We start from the raw sequence: 22,677 nt of genomic DNA on the forward strand, positions 1-22,677 counted from the left end.
CTTGGTTCTTACAAAAAATAATAATGGTGAAAACTGATTTTCAAGAGAGAAACGGGGGGGGGGGGGAGGGTTGTCTGAAGGGCCTTGTTCAATGTTTCTTGACTGTGCTTTCCCTCTCTAAATCCAGAATCACAGGTTCTGGGTCTCCCCGCACCTGACCAAAAAATGCAATGAAGTCTGCTCCCTCTTCTCCTTTCCTGACTGTTGTAGGCAGAGGAGTCTATTGTGGCCTTAATACAGGATCAAGTGGCAACCATCCCAACTGCATCCTAGTCATAGTTGCACATGTCTTTCTTTAGGTGTGGCTAAACTGTGGACCACATTATCCAGCATCCCAATAGGTTTTTTGTGCCCTCCTTAAAAAAGAATCTGCTGCTCACATAGGTCCCCCAGCATGATACTGTGATGTGAAAAGGGTTTTTTGTGGACCCCCAAGACACCCCATAATTGTTTTAAAAGTAAAAGTTTGGCCATGCTCTCTCTCTCCCTCCACCCCCCCCCCTCTCTCTCTCTCTCTCTCTCTCTCACACACACACACACACACACACACAAACACACAGGGTGGGGAGCATGTGTCAATAAGGCCCTTGCCCCAGAAAAGTTTAGCTACCCTTGCTTTAGTTTACATTGTGTCTGGATGTACTGCAATGTGCTTTATGTGGAGCTTCCTTTGAAAAGTATCCAGAATCTTCCACTGGTCCAGAATGGGACATCTAGGATAATGGCAGAATCTGACTCTTGGAACCAAGTGATGCCATTAATAGAACACTTCCACTGGCTTCCACTGGGAGCAATTCAGAGTGCTGTCTGTTAGCTTTACAGGGCTCTGAATGGCTTCAGGTTCAGGATATCTAAAGGGCCAGCTCCTCCTGTATGAACGTACCCAACTGTGAGATCCATTGGAAAGGCTCTCTCGTTCTCCCCTCCCCTTTCCCCCCAGCCCTTCAGTCACTGAGGTGTGGCTTGGAGGAATGTCTGAGACAGCTGCACCTAGGCTGTGACTCTCCCTACCTGAGGAAGCTCATCCCTCTGCCTCTGGTCTCTTCATTGAGATGTTTCTTAGGCAGATCTTCATTTTGATGAGCTGAAAAAAATGACCTTTGTATCGAAGGAATGTTTTTTGTATCGATTCCTTGGATTTCATTTTCATTTGATGTGCTGTCATATGTCTCTGAAATCTCTTCTAATATTTTTCCCTGCGATGTGTGTGTGTTCTTGTATTTAGAATGTTGTAAGCTTCCTTGAACATCCATATTTTTAAAGGAAAGGTCGTGGTTTTAATAACCAATCAATAGGATGTTTGCTAGTAATCCTGAAGGCAGCTTCTGAATTCCACTGCGTTATTTGTACCAAAATGTTGTTTCGAGGCAAAATATATTTTATTTGCAAATACATTTAAACTGATACTAGATATAAGATCAGCTAGTCTATGACATCCTGAATGTCCTCCAGTCTACAATTCAAACAGAAATTCACTTTAAGGACCAATTTCCATTTTCACATCAAGGTTTCAGCTTTGAGGTTTGATACTACGTTGGTGGTTGGATTCTGGACCTTTTTGTGATGTTTCCATACTTTGGGTTATGCTGTCCTTCTGCAGTACAGCTTGATTTTTTATTATTATTATTTTTTTTAGGATGGAAACTCGATAATTACATTTTATATTTTTGCTTGGCACAAAAATTGAAGTCTGTGGCCTAATTCCATTTTCTCCTCCCTCCCACTCCCCTTAGGATGCAAAGTTTGTAGAAGAAAGGCGGAAACAGTTGCAGAATTACTTAAGGAATGTTATGAACAAAGTAATCCAGACTCTGCCAGAATTTGCTTCCAACCCTAAAAAAGAGACTCTTATCCAACTGATGCCCTTTTTTATGTAAGTAGCTTTCAAATGGATAGATACGCCTCAATATGCTATTAAATACATATACTGTATTTTCTTTCTCCTGTAACTTGAAAAATATTAACAGCGGCTGTCTTGAAATTTTTGCAATAACTGTGTGTGTTAGTAAGAATTGACCATTAAATTCAAAAGGCTTGGTTGATTTTTATTTATTTTTAGAAAACTGAATTATGAAATCACTCTTTTAAAAATCAAAAATGGACAACTTTGTGGCCGTTCATAGATCGAAATGAAAGAGGGAGAAAAATGCAGTTGGCTGTCCATTTATTGGATGATGGCGAGTGGTTACTGCCGTTCCACAACATGGTGGCATAAACGTTGGAGGAGTGGAGCAGGGACATAGGGGAGAACAGCTCTGGTTCTTTATTTACTGCAGGAGCAGTTTTTGCCAGCGCTGCAAGACTGGGGGGTTTTGGAGGAAAGACCTGGCTCATGACCCTGTTGTTAGGTAAGCTGGGTCCAAGGTGATTTGGTGAACGTCATTGCTGGTCATGGCTGTAAACTCAGGTCTCCCCGCCCCCCAGTCAGAAGTCACATCTACACCATGCATTGAAAGCATCCTGGGAACCATAAGATGCTGGGAATTGTAGCTCTTAGAGGGGCAAACTTCAGTCTCCAGGACCATTTAGAAGAAGGCTTGTGCTTTAAACGTTGGGTGTGGATGGAACCAAACTTCCAGCTGCCCCACCACCCTTTTTTTGGCTCACTATTCTATAACAGAGAAAATACTCATATATTGGGCTTTCCTTGGGGGGGGGGTGTTGTCTCTGGGGGCTGCCACAGCGAGTTGGTGGACTTCGACATTTCCCAGCGCACCACTGGGGTGCAGATGTCCCGTTTCAACGCTACCACCCATTATGAAATAATGAAATGATAAATGAAACAGGCCAAGAGATGGTGAGTGGCCCAATGCCACCCAGTGAGCTTTATGGCTGAACCAGGATTTGAATCCTGGTCTCCTGGTCATGGTCCAAGAGTAACCATTATGCAACACTGGTTGGATGATAATCCCAGCATGACTGTGCACTTACGCCAACAGTAACAGTAGCAGAAGTATTAGTAGTAATAAAATTGTTGCTGCTGTTATCTACTAAAACATGGGTAGATAAACTAAGGCCCGGGGGCCGGATCCAGCCCAATCGCCTTCTAAATCTGGCCCGTGGGCAGTCCGGGAATCAGCATGTTTTTACATGAGTAGAATGTGTCTTTTTATTTTAAATGCATCTCTGGATTATTTGTGGGGCATAGGAATTCATTCATTTTTTTCCTTTTCAAAGTATACTCCGGCCCCCCACAAGGTCTGAGGGACAGTGGAGTGGCCCCCTGCTGCAAAAGTTTGCTGAGCCTTGTACTAAAAGTACCCAGCATAAAATCGATAAAGCTGAAAAAATGAGAGCACAACATCATCAAGATTAAAAGCATAGATTTTAAAATGGAGGTGCCCAGTACAGTGGTGCCTCGCAGGACGAAAAGAATTCGTTCCGCGAGTCTTTTCGTCTTGCGATGTTTTTCGTCTTGCGAAGCACGGTCCGTCGCAACTGCGCCTCTTCAAGCGGCTTTTTAAAAAAAGCGCAAGACGTTTTCGTCTTGCGAAGCAAGCCCATAGGGAAATTCGTCTAGCGAAGCAACGCAAAAACGGAAAACCCTTTCGTCTAGCGAGTTTTTCGTCTTGCGAGGCATTCGTCTTGCGGGGCACCACTGTAAACGTAAATAGCTTAGAAGGCCTTGGTAAACAGAAATGATATTTTTCACACAGGTGGTACCATGCCAGTTTCCCTAGGAAAGCTGAGCCACAACCAGGGTGCCACTTTGGAAAAGGCCCTCTTTCCCTGGTGTTTACCCATCAGTGACCTCGCTGGGACATGTGTACCCCAGTAGACGTCCTATTATGCTGGGAGCCAAAACTGGGGACTGCCAAGCCCCCACCAAACCACGAAAGAACCTGGAGCTGATATTGGCGCATGCAATGGGATCAATCAGTCAGGATATGTTCATAAATACCATGTTCTAGCTAATTAAAACATAGCAAGGAGAAAACTTCACTGTTTATGAGTGCTCAGTTGGGCTGCGTGCTGTACCAAATCTATTAAGAGTAGGTGAGATTAGTCTGCAGAATGTAACATTTTTCTAGTACGAGATCTGTAGAAGTAGGATTTTTGACTAAGGGTGAAGGGGGCAGGGCAGGAAAGAGAAGAGAGATTTGTGTTTAAAACATGCTCCTTAGTATTAGTCAGCTTGTCATTTTTTGACAGGAAAATTTCCATAATTTTCAAGATGTTCATATACAATATTCCAGAGGGCTTTCATTTTAAAGCAAAATAAAATAAAAAATATATGAACATCTTCAAGTTTTAATGAGCCTGCTCTCTATATCTCATGCTGCATCTGACATATTGATTCTGTGAAAAACAAAAACTTGCTGATTCCCTCTCAAATCTCAGTGGGGCTTCTTTACCCTTTTATGCCAGGAGCAATCTTTACTTGAAAACAAAAGATAGGCATGTCAGCTTCCAACTAAATATCATGTTTCTGATATTCTTTGTAGCACCATCTGTCCTTTATGCAGAATCTGGTACATACAGATTATGCAGAATCTAATACATACATACCCTCCTGATACATACTGTATGGACCACGCATAGCGCAGCATATTCAGGGCATTATTTAATTTTTTGGTTAGTCAATTTCTGTACCACTTAATATAGAAACTTTTCTCTAAGCAGTATACAGCAAACAACAACAACGCATGTTACAAAAATAGGCAATAGAAGCATTGATACAGAAATTGCTATTAAATACAGTGGTACCTCAGGTTACATGCGCTTCAGGTTACAGACGCTTCAGGTTACATACTCCGCTAACCCAGAAATAATGGTTCAGGTTAAGAACTTTGCTTCAGGATAAGAACAGAAATCGTGCTCTGGCGGCGCAGCGGCAGCAGGAGGCTCCATTAGCTAAAGTGGTGCTTCAGGTTAAGAACATTTTCAGGTTAAGTACGGACCTCCGGAACGAATTAAGTACTTAACCCGAGGTACCACTGTACTGATAAATTCTGAAACCCTTCTCCACTCAACACACCTCAGACTCCTGTCTCCCACCCAGGACTCCTTCCATCAAGCTTGGCTCTCTACCCAGACCTAAGCAAACTCACAGATCATCCCTCAAAATCTCACCACAAGAGGGTTCCTCGAACCTGCTGACATCAGTCTAGTCTCTCCCTCTAGACTTGCTTTTACAGGCAAGGGCCAAGGTTGCTGGAGCTTCCTTGGTCTTCCCTCAGCTGTGTCCCATTCAACACTCCAATCAGCTGCACCGCATATGACCAGTTCTAGGATATAGCAGGTTTCGTATCTAAAAAGCTATAGACCTTTGGAACTTCATTAACTACAAACACCAAAATTGGGGATCCCCTCCAAACCGATGCCAAAGTTTTGTAATAGTTTTGTAGCGCACACCCTGCATTTTGCGCCACGCACCCCCCCACAAACTGAGTAATTGATACACTGGGGGTCGTAGGTAGCTCCCCAAACTCCAACATGGTCTGATTAACTCCAAACTGGTGCCAAAGTTCTGTGATCATTCTACAGTGGAAGCACCATGTTTTGTGGTTCCTCTAAAACTGAGTAATTGAGACTCAAAGTGTGAGTCATAGGCATCACCAGCACTCTCTGATTTACTCCAAAGCGGTAGCAAAGTTTTGCAACCTTTTTGTAGTGAAAACCGCCCATTTTTCAGCACCCACAAAAGTGGGTTACTGTCTTGCTCAGTGTACGGCCATACTAGCGTCTACCCTTCTTCCCCTTTGTTTTTCAATGATGGGAGTTGTAGCACACCAATAATGGGAGGGTCACAGGTTCCCCCTTCCCTGCCCTCGGAGCCAGGAGGGGAAACAATCATCGCCTGATCTCAGCGTCCCCCCCCTTTTTTTTGCTGCCTCCTGCATGGACTATGCAAAATTCATTTCAGGCAGGCCCAGAAAAGATAGACAGAAGCCATTAGAATTGGGGAGGGAAGTCCATCTCATTGATATCCTTCATTGTCACAGCTCAATGGAGGGCATCTCTCTTGTGTTTCCTATCCATGTGAAAACTATGGCTTCTTGATGTAAACAAAAAAACAGATACCCATCAATTAGAGGGGGGGGGGAATGCAATCAAACACAACCAACTAGCTGCTCATGTTTCTAATGGGAGAGCAAATATGTTGCTTTGCTTCTGTACTCTCCAGTGCAACTCCAAATCTCTGCACAGTCTAAGCGAATTATGTCTGTGTTAACACCCCCTTCCCATTCCATCTTAAAATTATTACAGTTTGCAGATTGAAGATTATTACAGAGATGGAGTCCAGCAACATCTGGAGGGCCTCAGATTCCCATTCCCCGCTGTGTTTGTTGTTGTTGTTTGTTTAAACCACTTCTTGTAAAATATTAATATCTTGATATTGCAATAAAATCTAATTAAAATGCCCTTCCTTTATAGACAGCATGTAAATGTTTTGGTTTTTTTGCTCTCCAAAGGCTAGATTTCTGGAACAGGAAGATTAGCATTGCAAAACAGTGTGGGGTGCTTTAGAATCGGGTGGGATTTAAAAATAATAATACCACAAACTAACATTTTACCTATCCATTACAGCAATATGTAAATTACATTTGAAATCAGGATGCAAACTCCCTCTCCTCTTCATTGTAAGCTGAAACCTAAGCTGTTCCAAAAGTGTGTGGGGGGGGGGGGGAAATACGCCAGGAGCAATTTAATATCTATATGAAGCCATTGGGAATGGTTATTAGGAGTTTCGGAGCAAGGTGTCATCAGAATGCTGATGATACACAACTCTACCTCTCTATAACATCTGAATCAGAAGAGACGCTGAAGATTCTGGATTGGTGTCTGAACACAGTGGTGGATTGGATTAGGCTGGCCTGAGGTGCATATTTTCAGGACCCTCATTTTTTTGTGATTGCATTTTTTGTAAGTTTTTAAAGCTGCTTTTAATATTGTATTTAAAATTGTGGTAACCCACCCTGGGATCTTAGGGTGGAGTGGATAAAAGTACTAAAAGTAGTAATACAGTGGTACCTCGGGTTACATACGCTTCAGGTTACAGACTCCGCTAACCTAGAAATAGTGCTTCAAGTTAAGAACTTTGTTTCAGGATAAGAACAGAAATCAGGCTCTGGCGGCAGTGGGAGGCCCCATTCACTAAAGTGGTGCTTCAGGTTAAGAACAGTTTCAGGTTAAGAACAGACCTCCGGAACGAATTAAGTACTTAACCCGAGGTACCATTGTAATACATACCCAATGGTGTATAGAGTAGGTGAGGGGTAGTGCCTCTAGTGGGGAACATATCATGCTCCTTTTGGGGTTGTTTACCCACCTTTGGTCCCCACCCTGCACTCAGCTCTCACCTGCGGCTCCCAGAAGCTGTCAGCAGCAGCCGCACGCCAGGAAACGGCTTTGATTGGCCGGCTAAACCAGGTGAGAGTAGTCGATGGGTCACAAACCCTTGGTGAGTTAGGGACTCCCCCTGCATGTGAAGACAGGCTATAGCAGATTGAGAGAATGAGACCATTACAGTGGTGCCCCGCAAGACGAATGCCTCGCAAGACGAAAAACTCGCTAGACGAAAGGGTTTTCCGTTTTTGCGTTGCTTCGCTAGACGAATTTCCCTGTGGGCTTGCTTCGCAAGACAAAAACGTCTTGCACTTTTTTTTTAAAGCCACTTGAAGAGGCGCAGTTGCGACGGACCGTGCTTCGCAAGACGAACAGCATCACAAGACTAAAAGACTCGCGGAACAAATTCTTTTCATCTTGCGAGGCACCACTGTAGTTGGTCCAAGGATCAATAAAACGCTTTCTGCACCTGCTGTAGAGAGAGGGGTGAGGAGCAGATGGGACTTGTCAACCTGGGAAGGCATCCCATCTAGGAGAAGGAAAACTCTGGTCCTAAACCTCTGCTGCCTTGCGGGATATCTGTCACGGTCCAGTTTACGGGTGATCAAAGTCCCGGCTGAGGACGTCGGGACCGGGGGCAAGACGGTGGGTTGGGAGCAGGAACGTGAGTCCGGAAGCCAGGAGTCAGGAAGCCAGAGGTCTGAGGGTCAGAGAAACCAGGAGTCAAGGAGCCAAGGGTCCGAGGATCAGGAAGCAAGGAGTCAAGAAGCCAAACGCAGCAAGGCAGGAAGCGTGTTGCTGTGGCAAAGAGCCAAAGGGAAATGCTGAGCTTATATCCCTTCCCGGCTCTTGCCACCAGGTGCTGTGATTTACCAATTGGCCTCACCTGTTTGGCCGCGCCTTGCCTCTCCAGAACAAACTTAGGAAAGCCCCAGTCGTGTGAAGCCCTACTGGTCACAGGGCCTGGCTCCTGCACGCACTCCTGACAATATCTTTGGGGGAAGAAAAGGCTAAGGAGTAAACCCTATACAAATCTGGAGTGGATTCCCTTAGACGATTGTATGGCACCTTGTACGCCTCCTTCTGCAGCCAAGCTGGTGCCAAACATATTGCTCTGCTTTTCTTTGGACCACATCAGCGAAGCCGAGAGGGTGGTCTTGTCGTCTGGGCATCCCGGGACCCCCATATACACTGTTCAGGCTTGCACCCTGGGAAGGTCACTTGGGTGCTGCTAACACACCGACAACAACACAGGAGGCATAAGCTATGATTCTCCAGCGGTTAGACTTCACCGCCCATTATCTCTCAAGACGGATGGATGTCAACAACAACAATACAAACAGCTTCCTATAACGTTAGCTGCCAGCACCACTGTTTCCCCAACACCCTGAGGTTCTTGGTTTGGGAAGCGGTAGCACTATGGAGCCAACAGCCCTCCAGACACTGTTGGACACCCCCCCTCCCTTTCACCAGCCCCAACCCACACGGCGAGTGGTCAGGAATGATGAGAGCTGTAACCCAACTGTATCTGGAGGGCCAAAGGTTCCTCATCCCTGTCTCAAAACCCCATGAAGACAGATGGGTTGCTCTAGGCATTTTCAAACTTGTTTGCCCAAGGAATGCCTCATTTTCTTCAACCCACGGGAACCTGTTTTCCTATATTTGCTTGAGGGCCCCGTGAGCCTGATTCGGCTCACGCAGAAACTCTCCAGTCCTTGTCTGGACTTTGCCACGCAAGAGGCTCTTCTGTTTCATATAAGTTGCAGTTTGCTGTTCGATTCTAAAGTGTGATTGATTCACCTGCTTTCGTCTCATGAGTCACCATCACGTTCATGCTGCCTCCGCTTGCCAGAGTAGTCACAGAAAGAACAGCACTGATTCTTGGCCTTCCACTCTCCCAGAGCTCTTGTCGGGTTTGGAGCCGTAGCCAAAAGTTCCTGGGGCAGTGGATAATGAGAGAGGCTTGTTTGCCTGTGTTTATCATATTTAGCCGAGATGATGCCAAGATTCCCCTGTTGGGGGCATGTCTGACTAACAATGAGATTCAGAATCCCAAATGCTCTGAAATGACTTGGGATTACAAACGCGGTTGTTAAATTTGTTATGCTGAATAGGCCTGAGCACCACGACCACGATAATGCATACGGCTGCGATGTCTAGCATAATGATTTGCCCAGCGCCATAACACTTTGTCAGAGCATCCACAGCCCTTAAATAAATATTGCTCCCATTTGCACAGCTGCATTCTGAAGGAACATTGCCAGTAACTTTCTCTAACATTCTTTTTTTATTATTATTGTTTCGCTCCCCCCACACAGCAGTTGGTTTGTAACAAAAGTGCTCTGAAGGTGAACATAATAGATTTTAATGACACAAATTAAGCAATTTGAAGTGGCATCTATACTTTTAAAAACAAGCAAACAAAGAACAGCTAAAAGTCTTTGCTTTTTATAAAAAAAAAATCGCTTAGTAGAACATAAGCTTACAGTGTGATGCAGCAGCAAAAAAAGCTTAAGGCAATTCTAGGTAGCGTCAACAGAAGTATGGTGTCCAGATCCAGATAAGTAATAATACTTATATTCTGCTTTGGTCAGATCACACTTGGAGTACTGGGTCCACTTTTTGGCACCACAATTTAAGAAGGATATTGATAAGCTGGGATGTGTGCAGAGGAAAGCAACAAAAATGCTCAGTGGTCTTATGAGCCTTGTGAGGAACAGTTGAGGGAGCTGGGTATGTTTAGCCTGAGTAAGAGGAGATATGATAGCCATCTTCAGATACCTAAAGAGCTGTCACTTGGAAGATGGAGAAAGTTAGTTTTCTCCCAGTGCGTTCAAGTTACAAGGAGATTCCAACTAAACATCAGGAAGAAGTTCCTGATGGTAAGAGTTGTTTGATAGTGGCCTGGACTCCCTCAGAAGGTGGCGGACTCAATGGACTTCATTGGAGGTTTTAAAGTAGAAGTTGAAGGATCATCTGTCGTGGATGCTTTAGTTGAGATTTAGTTGCATTGCAGAGGGTTGGACTAGATGACCCTCGGGGTCCCTTCCAACTCTACAATTCCATAACCCCATGATTCTTTAAATCATTATGCGGTCATAGACTTGAACAAAATAAAGCCAACAATATCGTAACATACAAAATACATCAAAGTGGGCTGTAATATATAGTGGTACCTTGGGTTACAGATGCATCAGGCTACAGACGCTTCAGGTTACAGACTCCGCTAACCCAGAAATAGTACCTCAGGCTAAGAACTTTACCTCAGGATGAGAACAGAAATCGCATGGCAGCGGGAGGCCCCATTAGCTAAAGTGGTACCTCAGGTTAAGAACAGTTTCAGGTTAAGAACGGACCTCCAGAACGAATTAAGTTCTTAACCCAAGGTACCACTATATAAAGTATCAGGAATATCTAAAACATGTCTCAAATAAGATATACAACACAGCACCTTAAAATGGGAAAGTTAAGAGTGAGTTGGGGATGGGGGGCGGGGAATACCATAACCACATAAGAAATCACAATGCAGGGGAACAGCAGCCAGACAGGATAGGCTTCTTCAGGGAAGATTTGTGCAGCCAGAAAGAGAAATCTAGCCACAGTCTCGGTTAAAAAATTCCTTGAATCTGCCAAAGCGTAGGCCAGATACCATTTGGAAGTCCTGCCTTGGAAACGTTGATCGGATTCAGCCGTCTGAATTGGTCATTTTTATAGAAATTACAGGCAAAAAGCACATCAGCCAAATATTCTATCACCTCCTCTCCACAGGGACAGAGCCATATATAGAGATAGAGATGGAGATATAGATATAGTATTGCTAAATCGTAAGTATATTTTTAAACTTTAAAAATATTTTAATATATATTTTTTGCCAGCTTATTGACGGGGGGGGGGTGAGGGGGGAGAAATGTCTCCATGTTTCAACATGGGTGTGGGTGGATTCTGGCACCAGTGCAGGCAGTTAAGGAGCTCCACCATCTGCTTCCAAGACACAATGGGAAGGCCCAGTTTTCGTAGCTGCTGCTACAGCCTTATGCTTGTTCTGGTGAATTCTCCAAGCCTTCAGGGCAGTCTTGATTCCAGGAGCTGCTGGAAGAAGCATTTAAAAAAAGAAAGAATGGATTGCTGCAGGGCATCTAAACTTATGTTTGGTAATGCTACTGAATGTCACGGGTGGGGTGTGTTTTTCTTCCTTCTCATGCTGGCAGGAGACTGTGAACACTGCAGGGGAAGTGCTTGAGCTGCCAAGTGTGAGATTTTTTTGTTGAGTCTTCTCCCAATTCCTTAATGCAGTCTGAATTGGTCATTTTTATAGAAATTGCAGGCAAAAAGCACATCAGCCAAATATTCTATCACCCCATCTTTTGAAAGGAGAAAAAGCATGGTCTCAAGGCTTGGGAATTTGCAAAGCATGGAGCAGAGGGCTATCAGTGGCTACTAGACATTTGTCCCCTTTGAACTTGTTGCATAGCCAAAGGTGAGAACTTTATTATCATCTATAAAAGGTAAAGGTAAAGGGACCCCTGACCAATAGATCTAGTCGTGACCGACTCTGGGGTTGCGGCGCTCATCTCGCTCTATGGGCCGAGGGAGCCGGCGTTTGTCCGCAGACAGCTTCCAGGTCATGTGGCCAGCATGACTAAGCCGCTTCTGGTGAACCAGAACAGCACACGGAAACGCCGTTTACCTTCCCGCCAGAGTGGTTCCTATTTATCTACTTGCACTTTGAGGTGCTTTCGAACTACTAGGTTGGCAGGAGCAGGGACCGAGCAACGGGAGCTCACCCCGTCACAGGGATTCGAACCGCCGACCTTCTGATCGGCAAGTCCTAGGCTCTGTGGTTTAACCCACAGCACCACCTGCGTCCCGCATCATTATCATTATCTATACAGTAGAGCAATTGTTTCCAGGGCTTACGGTAAGCTTGTGAGTGCCACCTTAGAGACCTCCGGTTCTGCTCATCCCCCTCCTTCTGTGCTGCTTTCTGGATTTCTTTATTAAAAATTATATTTAGTTAAATTCCAACATTTTTTAACATATACAATCAATACACAATTACATTTTCTCTCTCATTTTTGTTGACTTCCCACCCCATTTTCCATGGAGTTGCTGTTTCTCCCCTTCTGCCTCACCCTATCTTCTGTCTGTTAAATGTTCAGTCATAACCACAATATTATAATCTAATCACCTCTGTTGCTCATTGCTCAAATCCTGCTTGCGAATTCAGCATACTATAACATTTCTTTAAGTAGACCCCTCAAAAGCATCCATTCTTGCCTAAAACACTCATCATTAGATTCCCTTAATTTTTTCCTGTTAGCTTTGCCAGTTCTGCATAGTCCATTTTCTTTCCCATCCATTCTTCTCTGGTGCTTTCTGGATTTCGTAGGGAGTCCTTTGGAGTTGGAGGGGGTCTGACTGGTTGTCTAGTGTCTAACCTTCTGCTTGATGCAGGAAAGCTGGAGCCCTAACATTTCTGACAGATGACTGAGGCTTGGCTTGAAGACTTTCGGTGAGGGAGACCCCACACATTCCTCTAGATAATTGGTTAGGAACCTAGAATGCTGCTGAGTCAGACTATTGGTCCACTTAGCGCAGAGGTAGAGAATGTTTGGCCCTCCAGATGTTGGTGAAATACAACTCGCATCAGCCCCAGCAATGGGCAATGGCCACGGATGATAAAGTCATGGAGTCATATACAGTGGTACCTCGGGTTATATACGCTTCAGGTTACATACGCTTCAGGTTACAGACTCCGCTAACCCAGAAATAGTACCTTGGGTTAAGAACTTTGCTTCAGGATGAGAACAGAAATTGTGCGGCGGCGGCGCAGAGGCAGCCAGAGGCCCCATTAGCTAAAGTGGTGCTTCAGGTTAAGAACAGTTTCAGGTTGATAAAATAGTGATATGGAATTATGAAAACATTGATGAGAGATGAGAGGCAGGACTGAGATTTGGAAATGCTTTGGAATTCATACCGTGGGAAGTCGCAAAATTAAGATTATAATTTGGAAGACAATTGGGTGTTTTTTTTTAGTTTTTTCGGATTGTGATTTGATATGTTAATTGGATGTTTTTTGTTGGAAAATTAATAAATGCTCTAACAAAAACAAAAACAAAGAACAGTTTCAGGTGAAGAACAGACCTCCGGAATGCATTAAGTTCTTAACCCGAGGTACCACTGTAATTGTAGATTTGGAAGGGAGCCTGAGGATAATCTTTTCCAACCCCCTGCAACGCAGGAATGTGCAGCTGCCCCATACAGGGATCAAACCTGGGTGTTTATCAGCACCACGCTCTAACCAACTGATGTGAGTTGTACTTCACCAGCATCTGGAGGGGCAAAGATTCCCCACACCTGATCTAGCTCAGTGTTGTCTATGTCGGCTGTCAAGGTGTTTCAGGCAGAGGACATGCAAACTATGGGGAGGAAATGTGCTTTTATTTATTTAAGGCATTTCTATGCAAGTCGGTTTCCAGGGTGATGTACAATGTATGCAGATCACAATAGAGCAAAACAGATGTATTGATAATTTAAAAAGAGGTGGCAGCTATTCAGCTCTGAGGTTCTGATTGCTGGACTTTTCGGTGGTAGTCTAGGGCACTTCAATCTGCTAGGCGCAGGGAATGTGTGTTCGCCTTCTCCGCTGCCTCTGCAGAGTTTACACGGCATCAGCTTGACAGCTTTCATTTGTAGCAAATCATAGAGTGCAGAATGTATTTGGAAATGAATCCACAGAGCTTGTCCCCCAAATTTATTCAAGCCACTGCTGTGCTAGAGTCCAAAAATAAATAAGACTGAAACAAGTTGTTTTACCTTTATTTTGTGCAATTGTTTTCCCCCGGGGTATGTCCTTTATTCCGAGTTTGAAATGCCTTGATGACAGGGTCTGTAAGAGAATATCAGGATCTTGGTGGCGTTCCATAGAACAGGCGTGCCATATTGCCGCTTTGTAAGATTGCGGGGTATTATGAAATCCCAACTTGATATTAAATCTTGCCTATAAAGCTGAAATCGGCTTAGCTTTCCAATGGCATGGCTCTTAAATGAGATTAACATCTAAATAAGAGCAATAAGGCATTGCTCAGCGGAGTTAATTGCTGAGAATTGTTCAGCAATCCTTGCAAATAGATAAATCATGGGTATTTATGAATCTATTACCAGGAAGCAAATTCCACCAGTACTCCTTTGTAATGCAAAGCTACCTTTATCGAGGCTCATGAGGTGGAATAATTTAGCGCTTTACAGTATTTGAAGTGAGCGCTGCATAGAGTCAGCTGCATAGAGGGTCTTATCAGAGTTTACAGTTGCCGGCGAGAAATACTCACTGAGCATCCTCTTAGGCAAAAATAAATAAATAAAAGCCAGGCCACGCTGACATTTTCTGAATTTACAACTATTGGCGCAAAACTGAGACAGTGGAGGGCAGGTTTTGTTTAGAAATATATCTGGAGTATTGATGGTGGCTTTTCATTCCTCTGGAGAGAGATAAGAAATAAATAACAGCAGGATTGTTACAGCTGGAGCTCCCAGCTATAGAGCTTTGGTTTTAAGTGTTGCATAGAAAGCAGAATTTTTCCAGGGTGATCTTTCATCCCATCCAAGGTTTTCCTTTCTGTGGAACTCCTGAAATTATAGCAGCCCTTGCAGGCTCTGCAGCTGACAACTTTGCTGAGAGAAATAGTTTGAGGTCAGGACCAGCAGAATCTGGCCATGGTCTATGGCAGGCAGCAGGATCACTCCCTCTAAGAATGAACTAAAACTGCCCTGTGGGGGAAAAGGAAGGAAGGAAGACAAATGGTCTGCCCCTTTCCCCTCACAGGGCCCATGTTTCATTTGTTCATGTAGTTGTTTCAGTATTTTAAAACTGTAAAACTTGGCAGAAAGGCAGTGTGTAAATGCAATGCAGCCATCAGTAATAATAATCCCAGTGCCTCCATGCAGACAAGACTGGGAGCTGACAGTGAAGAACATACCAGTATGTGTGGCTTGGGTGAATTCCAAGGTATACAAAAGTACAAAAAAGTTTTTACCAAAAAGGGGCAGGCCTCCTCTCCCCAGACCAGCTCCCGAGGGACCAAACATGCCCATCAAATCCAGCACCCGGTTCTCACAGTGGCCAACCAGTTGTCTAATGGAAACTACAACTGGGGAGGGTTTATAATAGTATAATCAGGGCTTTTTTTTCAGCCGGAACTCACCAAAACTCAGTTTCGGCACCTCTCAGGTAGGCGCCATTGCCATTATAGCAAGGGAGGCTTTCATAGTGAGTTCCAGCACCTCTTTTTCTAGAAAAATAGCACTTGTGTATAACATTATACATCCCCTCAAACCCCAAATTGCTTTTGTGGTTGTCCTGGTTGTCTTAAAAGCACCTGCAGTCTCCACTTCCCTGCTTTGGTAGTAATGGGGGCAAGATTTTTCTAAAGGACACAGGCTGTCTCTCTGTAGCAAATGTAACCTCTCCACCCCACCCCCCACCCCCCGCCGCCAGCAGCAGCAGCAGCCTAGGAACAGGTTAACGTTTCTCTCAAAAGTAGAACATGTAAACCACTTGAAGTTTGGGGTCCTTCCTGCAGTGATCTCGTTTCCTTGGCAACGAGCAGCGGCCATGCTCTCCTCTTCTGTCTTCCCTGTTTTAAAATGGAACGCTTCTGACATGCTGCTGGTCTGCTATGGTAACAGGTGGCCCTTGAAATCTATTAGCAAGGAATGGGCTCCCTAGCCAATAATGGGGAGGGGGGGCAGGTGTTCATTTCCGATGACAAGAGGGAGAGAAAAGTGGTCGCAGGCTCCTCTTCTGTTTTTCACATGATTTGATTAAGACCTGGAATGCCCTGGAAGGGGCTGCTCTGTCTGTTTGTTGTTTGTGTCGTCCCTCCCCCCTTTTACATTCTTACATTTGTCTACCTGAGAGTTTTCCTTCCTTCCTTGAAAGGTGATCTGCACATTTCTGCTGTTAGATTATTTTTTTATTTTTTTATTTTAATTATTTATTTTATTGTTTATTATTATTATTATTATTATTATTATTATTATTATTATTATTATTATTTATTTTATATTATTATTATTATTTTATTTTATTTATTATTTTTATTTTTGCTCTCTGTGTGATAGACTAAAGGGTAGTGATTAACAGCTAATAGGAAGGCTTTTTTGAAGCTCGAGGACAATCTTATAAGGTAGACCGCTATTATTATCTCTACGTCACCACAGGGGTGCTAAGGCTTTAGAGAAAGGGGTGGGGGGCCACCCAGCCTCCTCCCTCTGGCCCTTGGAACCCTCCCCAGCCACACTCCTCTTGGGCCTTGCTTCATGTTGTTGCATTGTTAAAATGTGTTCCTGAACCCTGATAATGCATTGCTTGTCTCGGTGGAGGATAAAGAAGGCAAAGGATGCTGTGAAGGTGCATGTTGAGCACAAGCCCTTCTTTATCCTGATACTGATTTACTAGCACCCGTAGCTGAACCCGCCTTGAGAGCTCAGGGTGGTAGTAACTAACAGCTAAAATGCAACTCCAGAATATCCGCAGGATATTAGAGGCACAACATCGGAACTAAAATTAACCTCTACCAGCTCAGTCCCATCTGTTAAAATAAATACCTGCTGCCTACATAGAAACATAGGAAGCTTCCTTATACCGAGTCAGACTTTTGGTCCATCCAGGTCAGTATTATCTATGCTGACAGGCATTGGTTCTCCAGGGTTTCAGACAGGGGCATTTCTCATCCTGCCTGGAGATTCCCCAAAGAGACACTGCGAGTCAGTGCAGACAGTGTTAAGTATAGTGGTTTAATTGGCACTGTAATGGAGAATGCCTGTATGTAGGTTACTAAGGGTTAAACTGGGAATTTCCATCTAAGCTAAAGAAGAGCTCTCCAAGTGTGTAGCAGGTTGGTGATTAACTGTGAATGTTCTCTTCTCTGCCATGTGCCTGACTTAGATCAGATGAAAGAAATAGTAGAAATTATTATTATTATTATTATTATTATTATTATTATTATTATTATTATTATTAAATTCCAGTAGCACCTTCGAGATCAACTAAATTTGCTCTTGGTATGAGCTTTCGTGTGCATGTACACTTCTTCAGATAGGATTGCATTCTATGCATATGGTTGCCTCCATTTTGTGTGAGTTGGAGTCTTTGTTCTCAAGCAGACAAAGGATGTGATAATGAGGTCTCTCCTAAAGGGAAAACAGTCTCCAAGCTCTAATGGAGGCTGGAGAGAGGGGGGGGGAGGGAGAGCGCTCTGATTTTAGATTTGTTTGGAGTATTTCATATTTTATAAGAAGCTGAGCCTATGCTGGACACGCACACGATTGTATGGAATTATTTGGATGTATCGTTCATTGTTTTTCTACCAGTTTTTCTTTGAAGAAATTCTGGTTAGTAAAGCTCTGAATAATAATTATGAGTCTGGGCAATTTTTATTCCAAAAGGTATCCATTTTTATGCATCCAGTTGCTTCAAGCTGCACAATATTAATATCTGCAATAGACAATACAGAGCTTAATGGTAAGGACCAATGTTTTGACTGGATATAAGGCAAATTTCTGTGCATCTAGTTTTTGAATTCCCTGGCCAATAAAAATGGCCAGCAGTCCCATGACACTTGCCTAAGGAACAGATTCTGCAGTGAGGCTTACTTCTGTGTAGACATACATAGGATTGCTCTCTCAGTTAATTAATCCAGAATATAGAGTGTAGTATGCCCCTTTACATAGTCTGAGTACCATGAAGGCTACATTCAGGTAGCATCAATAGTGGAAGCCAGCTTACTTTAATCATCGACCTCAGCTTGTGGGCATTTCACACAAGTTTGATGTGCTCCTGCTGTTAGAATAAATGTGAAATGGAAGCCACTGGTCATTTAAAAATTGAGAGGGAGACGAACACATAGATCTACGTGCTCCGGTGCAAACCTTTGCTGTGCATCATAATTTCCCATGGCCATGAATTGATAGCGCATCCACTTTGCATGCAGGTCCTAGGTTCAGGCCCCAGAATCTCTAGGTGGGGCTGGGAGGGAACCCAGCCTGAAACCCGGGTCAGTTACTGCCAGTCTCTGTATGCAATATCCAGCAAGATGGACTCAATTTAAGGCAGCATCCTAAGGGAAGGAAGGAGCAAAATATTATACTTGGTGGAGTGACAAATTGTCTTTCCTGTGGAGTGGCTGCTGTGTTTGCACGTAGCAATAAGCCAAGAAATTTTGCTTCATAAAGCATACGGTGTACTCATTTCTCCCACTGCCCACTTAACATGAAGCCTGAACCTGTGCTCTGTTTCTCCCTGACCAACTAGGATTCCAGAGCCACCAGTAAAGTTTGACTTAAGTCGGGCTGGTGGTCTTGACTTGGTAGAACCCCCCCCCCCCGTCATCCTAGGTTCAGACATCGTGCTATGTCTGTTGGTGCACCACCTTACATGGCGGGAGTGGGGAAGCGAAGCAGGAGTGACCAGCCTGCATGCACAGTATGCTTTATAAAGCCGTGTGTGTGTGTGTGTGTGTGTGTGTGTGTGTGTGTGTTTTAATTTTTTTGCATATTCTTAGTTGTGGAAAGGACTGATAATTAAGAACACAGTAAGAGCCCTGCCAGACCTTTTGGAGTCTGCAAGCATATTGGCCGACTGGTGAAACTGCCCTGGGCACTTCACTTCAACCCAAGCGCACGCTGTAAGATACAGTAGACTGCTTCTTCAAAACTAATTTCAGTGGAGAGAGGGGACCTGCTGGATCAGGACAACTGCCTGTCTAGTTCTCACTTGACCAACCAGATGTCTGGGGAAGACTGAGTGCAACAGTGCTCTCCCCACATGCAATTCTCAGCAACTGGTATTCAGAGGCGTAATGCCTCTGGCAGTGGTGGTAGAACATAGCCATCTTGGTTAGTGGCCATTGAAAGCCTCGTCCTCCTTGAGATTGCCTAATCCTCTTTTAAAGCTAACCAAGTTGGTGGTGGCCTTTTGAGTTATGGTGCTGGAGGAGACTCTTGAGAGTCCCATGGACTGCAAGAAGATCAAACCTCTCCATTCTGAAGGAAATCAGCCCTGAGTGCTCACTGGAAGGACAGATTCTAAAGTTGAGGCTCCAGTACTTTGGCCACCTCATGAGAAGAGAAGACTCCCTGGAAAAGACCCTGATGCTAGGAAAGATGGAGGGCACAAGGAGAAGGGGACGACAGAGGATGAGATGGTTGGACAGTGTTCTCGAAGCTACAAACATGAGTCTGACCAAACTGCGGGAGGCAGTGGAAGACAGGAGTGCCTGGCATGCTCTGGTCCAGGGGGTCATGAAGAGTCGGACACGACTAAACGACTAAACAACAAACAACAACAAGGAAAAGTGGGACATTCCTTCCTCTTGTGGGAGCGAGTTCCATAGCTAAGCTATGTGCCGTGTAAATAATTGATCCAGTTATATTGATACTAGGACCTTCTACGTAGGACTTAATTGCAAATACTGCTGTAAATCTTTTTTTAAAACAACAACAACAACAACAACAACAGATGCAATGGTTTTGAAATAAGATTTCCAAGAACAAGGACCAAACTGCTCTTTGCATTCACTTTAGCAGTGGCTCCCGCTGCGTTGAGTGAAAGTACAGCAGAGTCAATCTTTTGAGGATTCCTGATTTCTCACGGTAAGATTCCTCAGTTTATAAAAACCAAAACATGCAAAATGAACTTTCTCCTTTAGGGTTAATTAGAAAGTTAATCCAAAGTCCATTAAAGTTATTGAATATTCTCCCCAAAACTTCAGGGGAGCCCTTAAGTTAACAATAAAGCCAAGCACATTTAACCAAGGGGGAAAGGGAATGGTTATTACAGTAAATTAGTTCCTAGAGAATATTGAGGTTTTAATTATTATAAATGCCTTCCAGAATAGCCTAGTATCTTCATTAGCTGAGGCCTAAGATAACCCTGTTACCTTAATATATATTTTTTCACCCTGAGTAACTATCTGGAATTGTCGAACAAATACCAGCCAAGAATAATTTTAACACTGGCGGGGACTATGGAGCAGAAGAGAGAATTGGCATTACTTCCCAACTTTTACCTTATTGCGTAGAAGATGTCAAATTTAGTTTCAAGAACTACAACAGACCTGGAAGGCATCTGTTATTTTAGGGAAGAAAAAGTCACAGTTAGAAATAGTCTCACAGGAGAGTGCCTTAAGAAAGTATTGAGAATGCTGCTGTTAGCATTTTACTAAAAAAAATAAAAAATAGCGGAAGCAAAAAAATAAAATAAAGCAATACTGATTTTGAACAGAATTTAATCCGCTTTCCCCCAGTAACTTGCTGCTGTACCTAGAATGACAACTGTTCGTTGTTATATAAGCATTTATTTGCAGCGCTTCTCCCATATGTACATGACACTTAGTAAACCTTAGAATACCCTGTAAGGTTGACCACGTGAAAGAGATAGGGGTTTGAGGCTGAGTGGTTTGACCAGGGCCACGCAATGACCTGAACTTTGAACACGGGACATCAAAACAGCTACTCATCCCCTTCTTAAGGTTCCAGGAGTCGTGAAGTCTGAAGAGAACCACCCAAACATGTTCATTTTAACATGAGTAGAACCCCCGCGGGAGTAGAAGGGTGGCACTGTGGGTTAAACCACAGAGCCTAGGACTTGCCGATCAGAAGGTTGGCGGTTTGAATCCCCGCGGCGGGGTGAGCTCCTGTTGCTCGGTCCCTGCTCCTGCCAACCTAGCAGTTCGAAAGCACATCAAAGTGCAAGTAGAGAAATAGGTACCGCTCCGGCAGGAAGGTAAACGGCGTTTCCGTGCACTGCTCTGGTTTGCCAGAAGCGGCTTAGTCATGCTGGCCACATGACCCGGAAGCTGTACGCCGGCTCCCTCAGCCAACAAAGCGAGATGAGCGCAGCAACGCCAGAGTCGGCCACAACTGGACCTAATGGTCAGGGGTCCCTTTACCTTTATCTAGAACCCTTGCAGGATCAAGAACCTTGAGAAAGCAGAGTTCCTGATTGCGCAGAGCTTTCTACCCACATTTGAGGAAACACAGGTAGAAGCCTCCTCCAGACCTTCTGTATTCATCACAGGAAGCTTGAGGTCTACTTGGGTGGGGTCAGGGGTGCTAGGGACCTGAGCCTTCCAATTTTGTGTTAACACTTCTTCAAGGCACAGCAACTGAACGGGGCTGATCCATTGATTGAATCATAGGCTAAAACCTTCTAGATCTTGACATGTGCTGCAGAATGCTCACCTTTCAGTAGATTTGTGTGGCTGAAACCCTTCCGGAATCCTTGGGTAAGGATAATGTGGCTGCAAGTACAGTGTGTAGATCTTGTCGTAGCATCCAGATACTGGGGGAGCTAGATATCCCCTCTAATTGGTCCAAGTCATTTTGGCACCTGAGGCAAACCACAAAATGGTGTCTCCCCCCTCCTCTCCAGGAAAGAAGGGGTGAGTGAACTACATCAGGAACAAGGGGTGGGGAAATAAAGATCTACATCGGAATCTGCTGCCTCTCTGGTTTCTGCTGCCTGAAGTGGCTGCCTTGCCTTGCCTCGTGGTTGGGCTGCTCCTGGCTGCTGTACACAGCCTGGTCACAGTATTGCTCTGACGTGAATACTTTGATTGGCAGTAGCTTCCCATGGTCTCATGTGGGACTTTCCTACGCCTGCTACCTGCATGCTTTTAACTGGAGAGGTTGGACAGTGGATTGGAGACTTCTTTTGCTTGCAGAGAATGTGCTCTGCCACTGATCTATGGCACCTCCACTTGGAGTGGGCTTCCTTTCAGCTTAAGCAAAACGTAAACAATCCCAATGGGGTACTTTCAAAGTGTCTCTTCTGGTCACTGTCCAATACAACCAAGCATCCCTGTGGATTGAATTTGGAATTCACAAGCAAATTTGCCACTGTGCAATTATGTAATCCATTTTCAACAATAACCCAGGCACTTCTCTTGTACAGGCATACTTCTTGCTATAATAAACCTCTTAAAATGTCACTATCAGTTCAGTTGCCCTTGAGGAATGTGTTTATGGAGTTTGCTATAATGAGGAAATTTAATTGAAGAAGTTCAAAATGAGTTAAGTGCTTCGTGTACACTGTTGCTTGGAATGAGCTAGTGCTTTAAATTGATATTTCTATGCGTACACAAACACACACAGCTGCCTCACATATGCTGTGAAGTAGCCCAGCATCTTAAAATTGGCTTTGTTATGGGGAAGATGTAAAAGGTCACCCCCCCACCCCCCATATCAATTGTCTATTGGGAGAACCTTAGGCTGTAGCATGTTTTGGACAAAACGTCACTCCTGCCAAATTGTGGAAGGAAGTGCGGTATGGAATACTTGACAAAGTTCATGTGAGCTATGGGAATAGGTGGAGTTCTCCGATTTTTG

The 22,677-nt window shown here is 44.2% G+C and overlaps 1 protein-coding gene across 7 annotated transcripts in view; it reads left to right on the forward strand.

Moving 5' to 3' along the window:
• The window catches only part of SNX29 (sorting nexin 29), a 229,999-nt gene that overhangs the window by 169,680 nt on the left and 37,642 nt on the right, over positions 1-22,677 (forward strand). For 4 of the 7 annotated variants that reach the window (XM_083474289.1, XM_083474291.1, XM_083474292.1 and 1 more), the window contains one exon: positions 1,734-1,873. In XM_083474289.1, coding sequence (XP_083330415.1) covers positions 1,734-1,873 — 140 coding nt within the window. Of the gene's footprint in view, positions 1-1,733; positions 1,874-3,177; positions 3,343-11,058; positions 11,155-22,677 lie in introns of those variants that run through there. The other 3 variants (XM_083474288.1, XM_083474293.1, XM_083474290.1) reach the window with 2 other exon arrangements.

The sequence above is a fragment of the Podarcis liolepis genome (assembly GCF_965112155.1).
Source record: "Podarcis liolepis genome assembly, chromosome: 14".
NCBI lineage: Eukaryota > Metazoa > Chordata > Lepidosauria > Squamata > Lacertidae > Podarcis > Podarcis liolepis.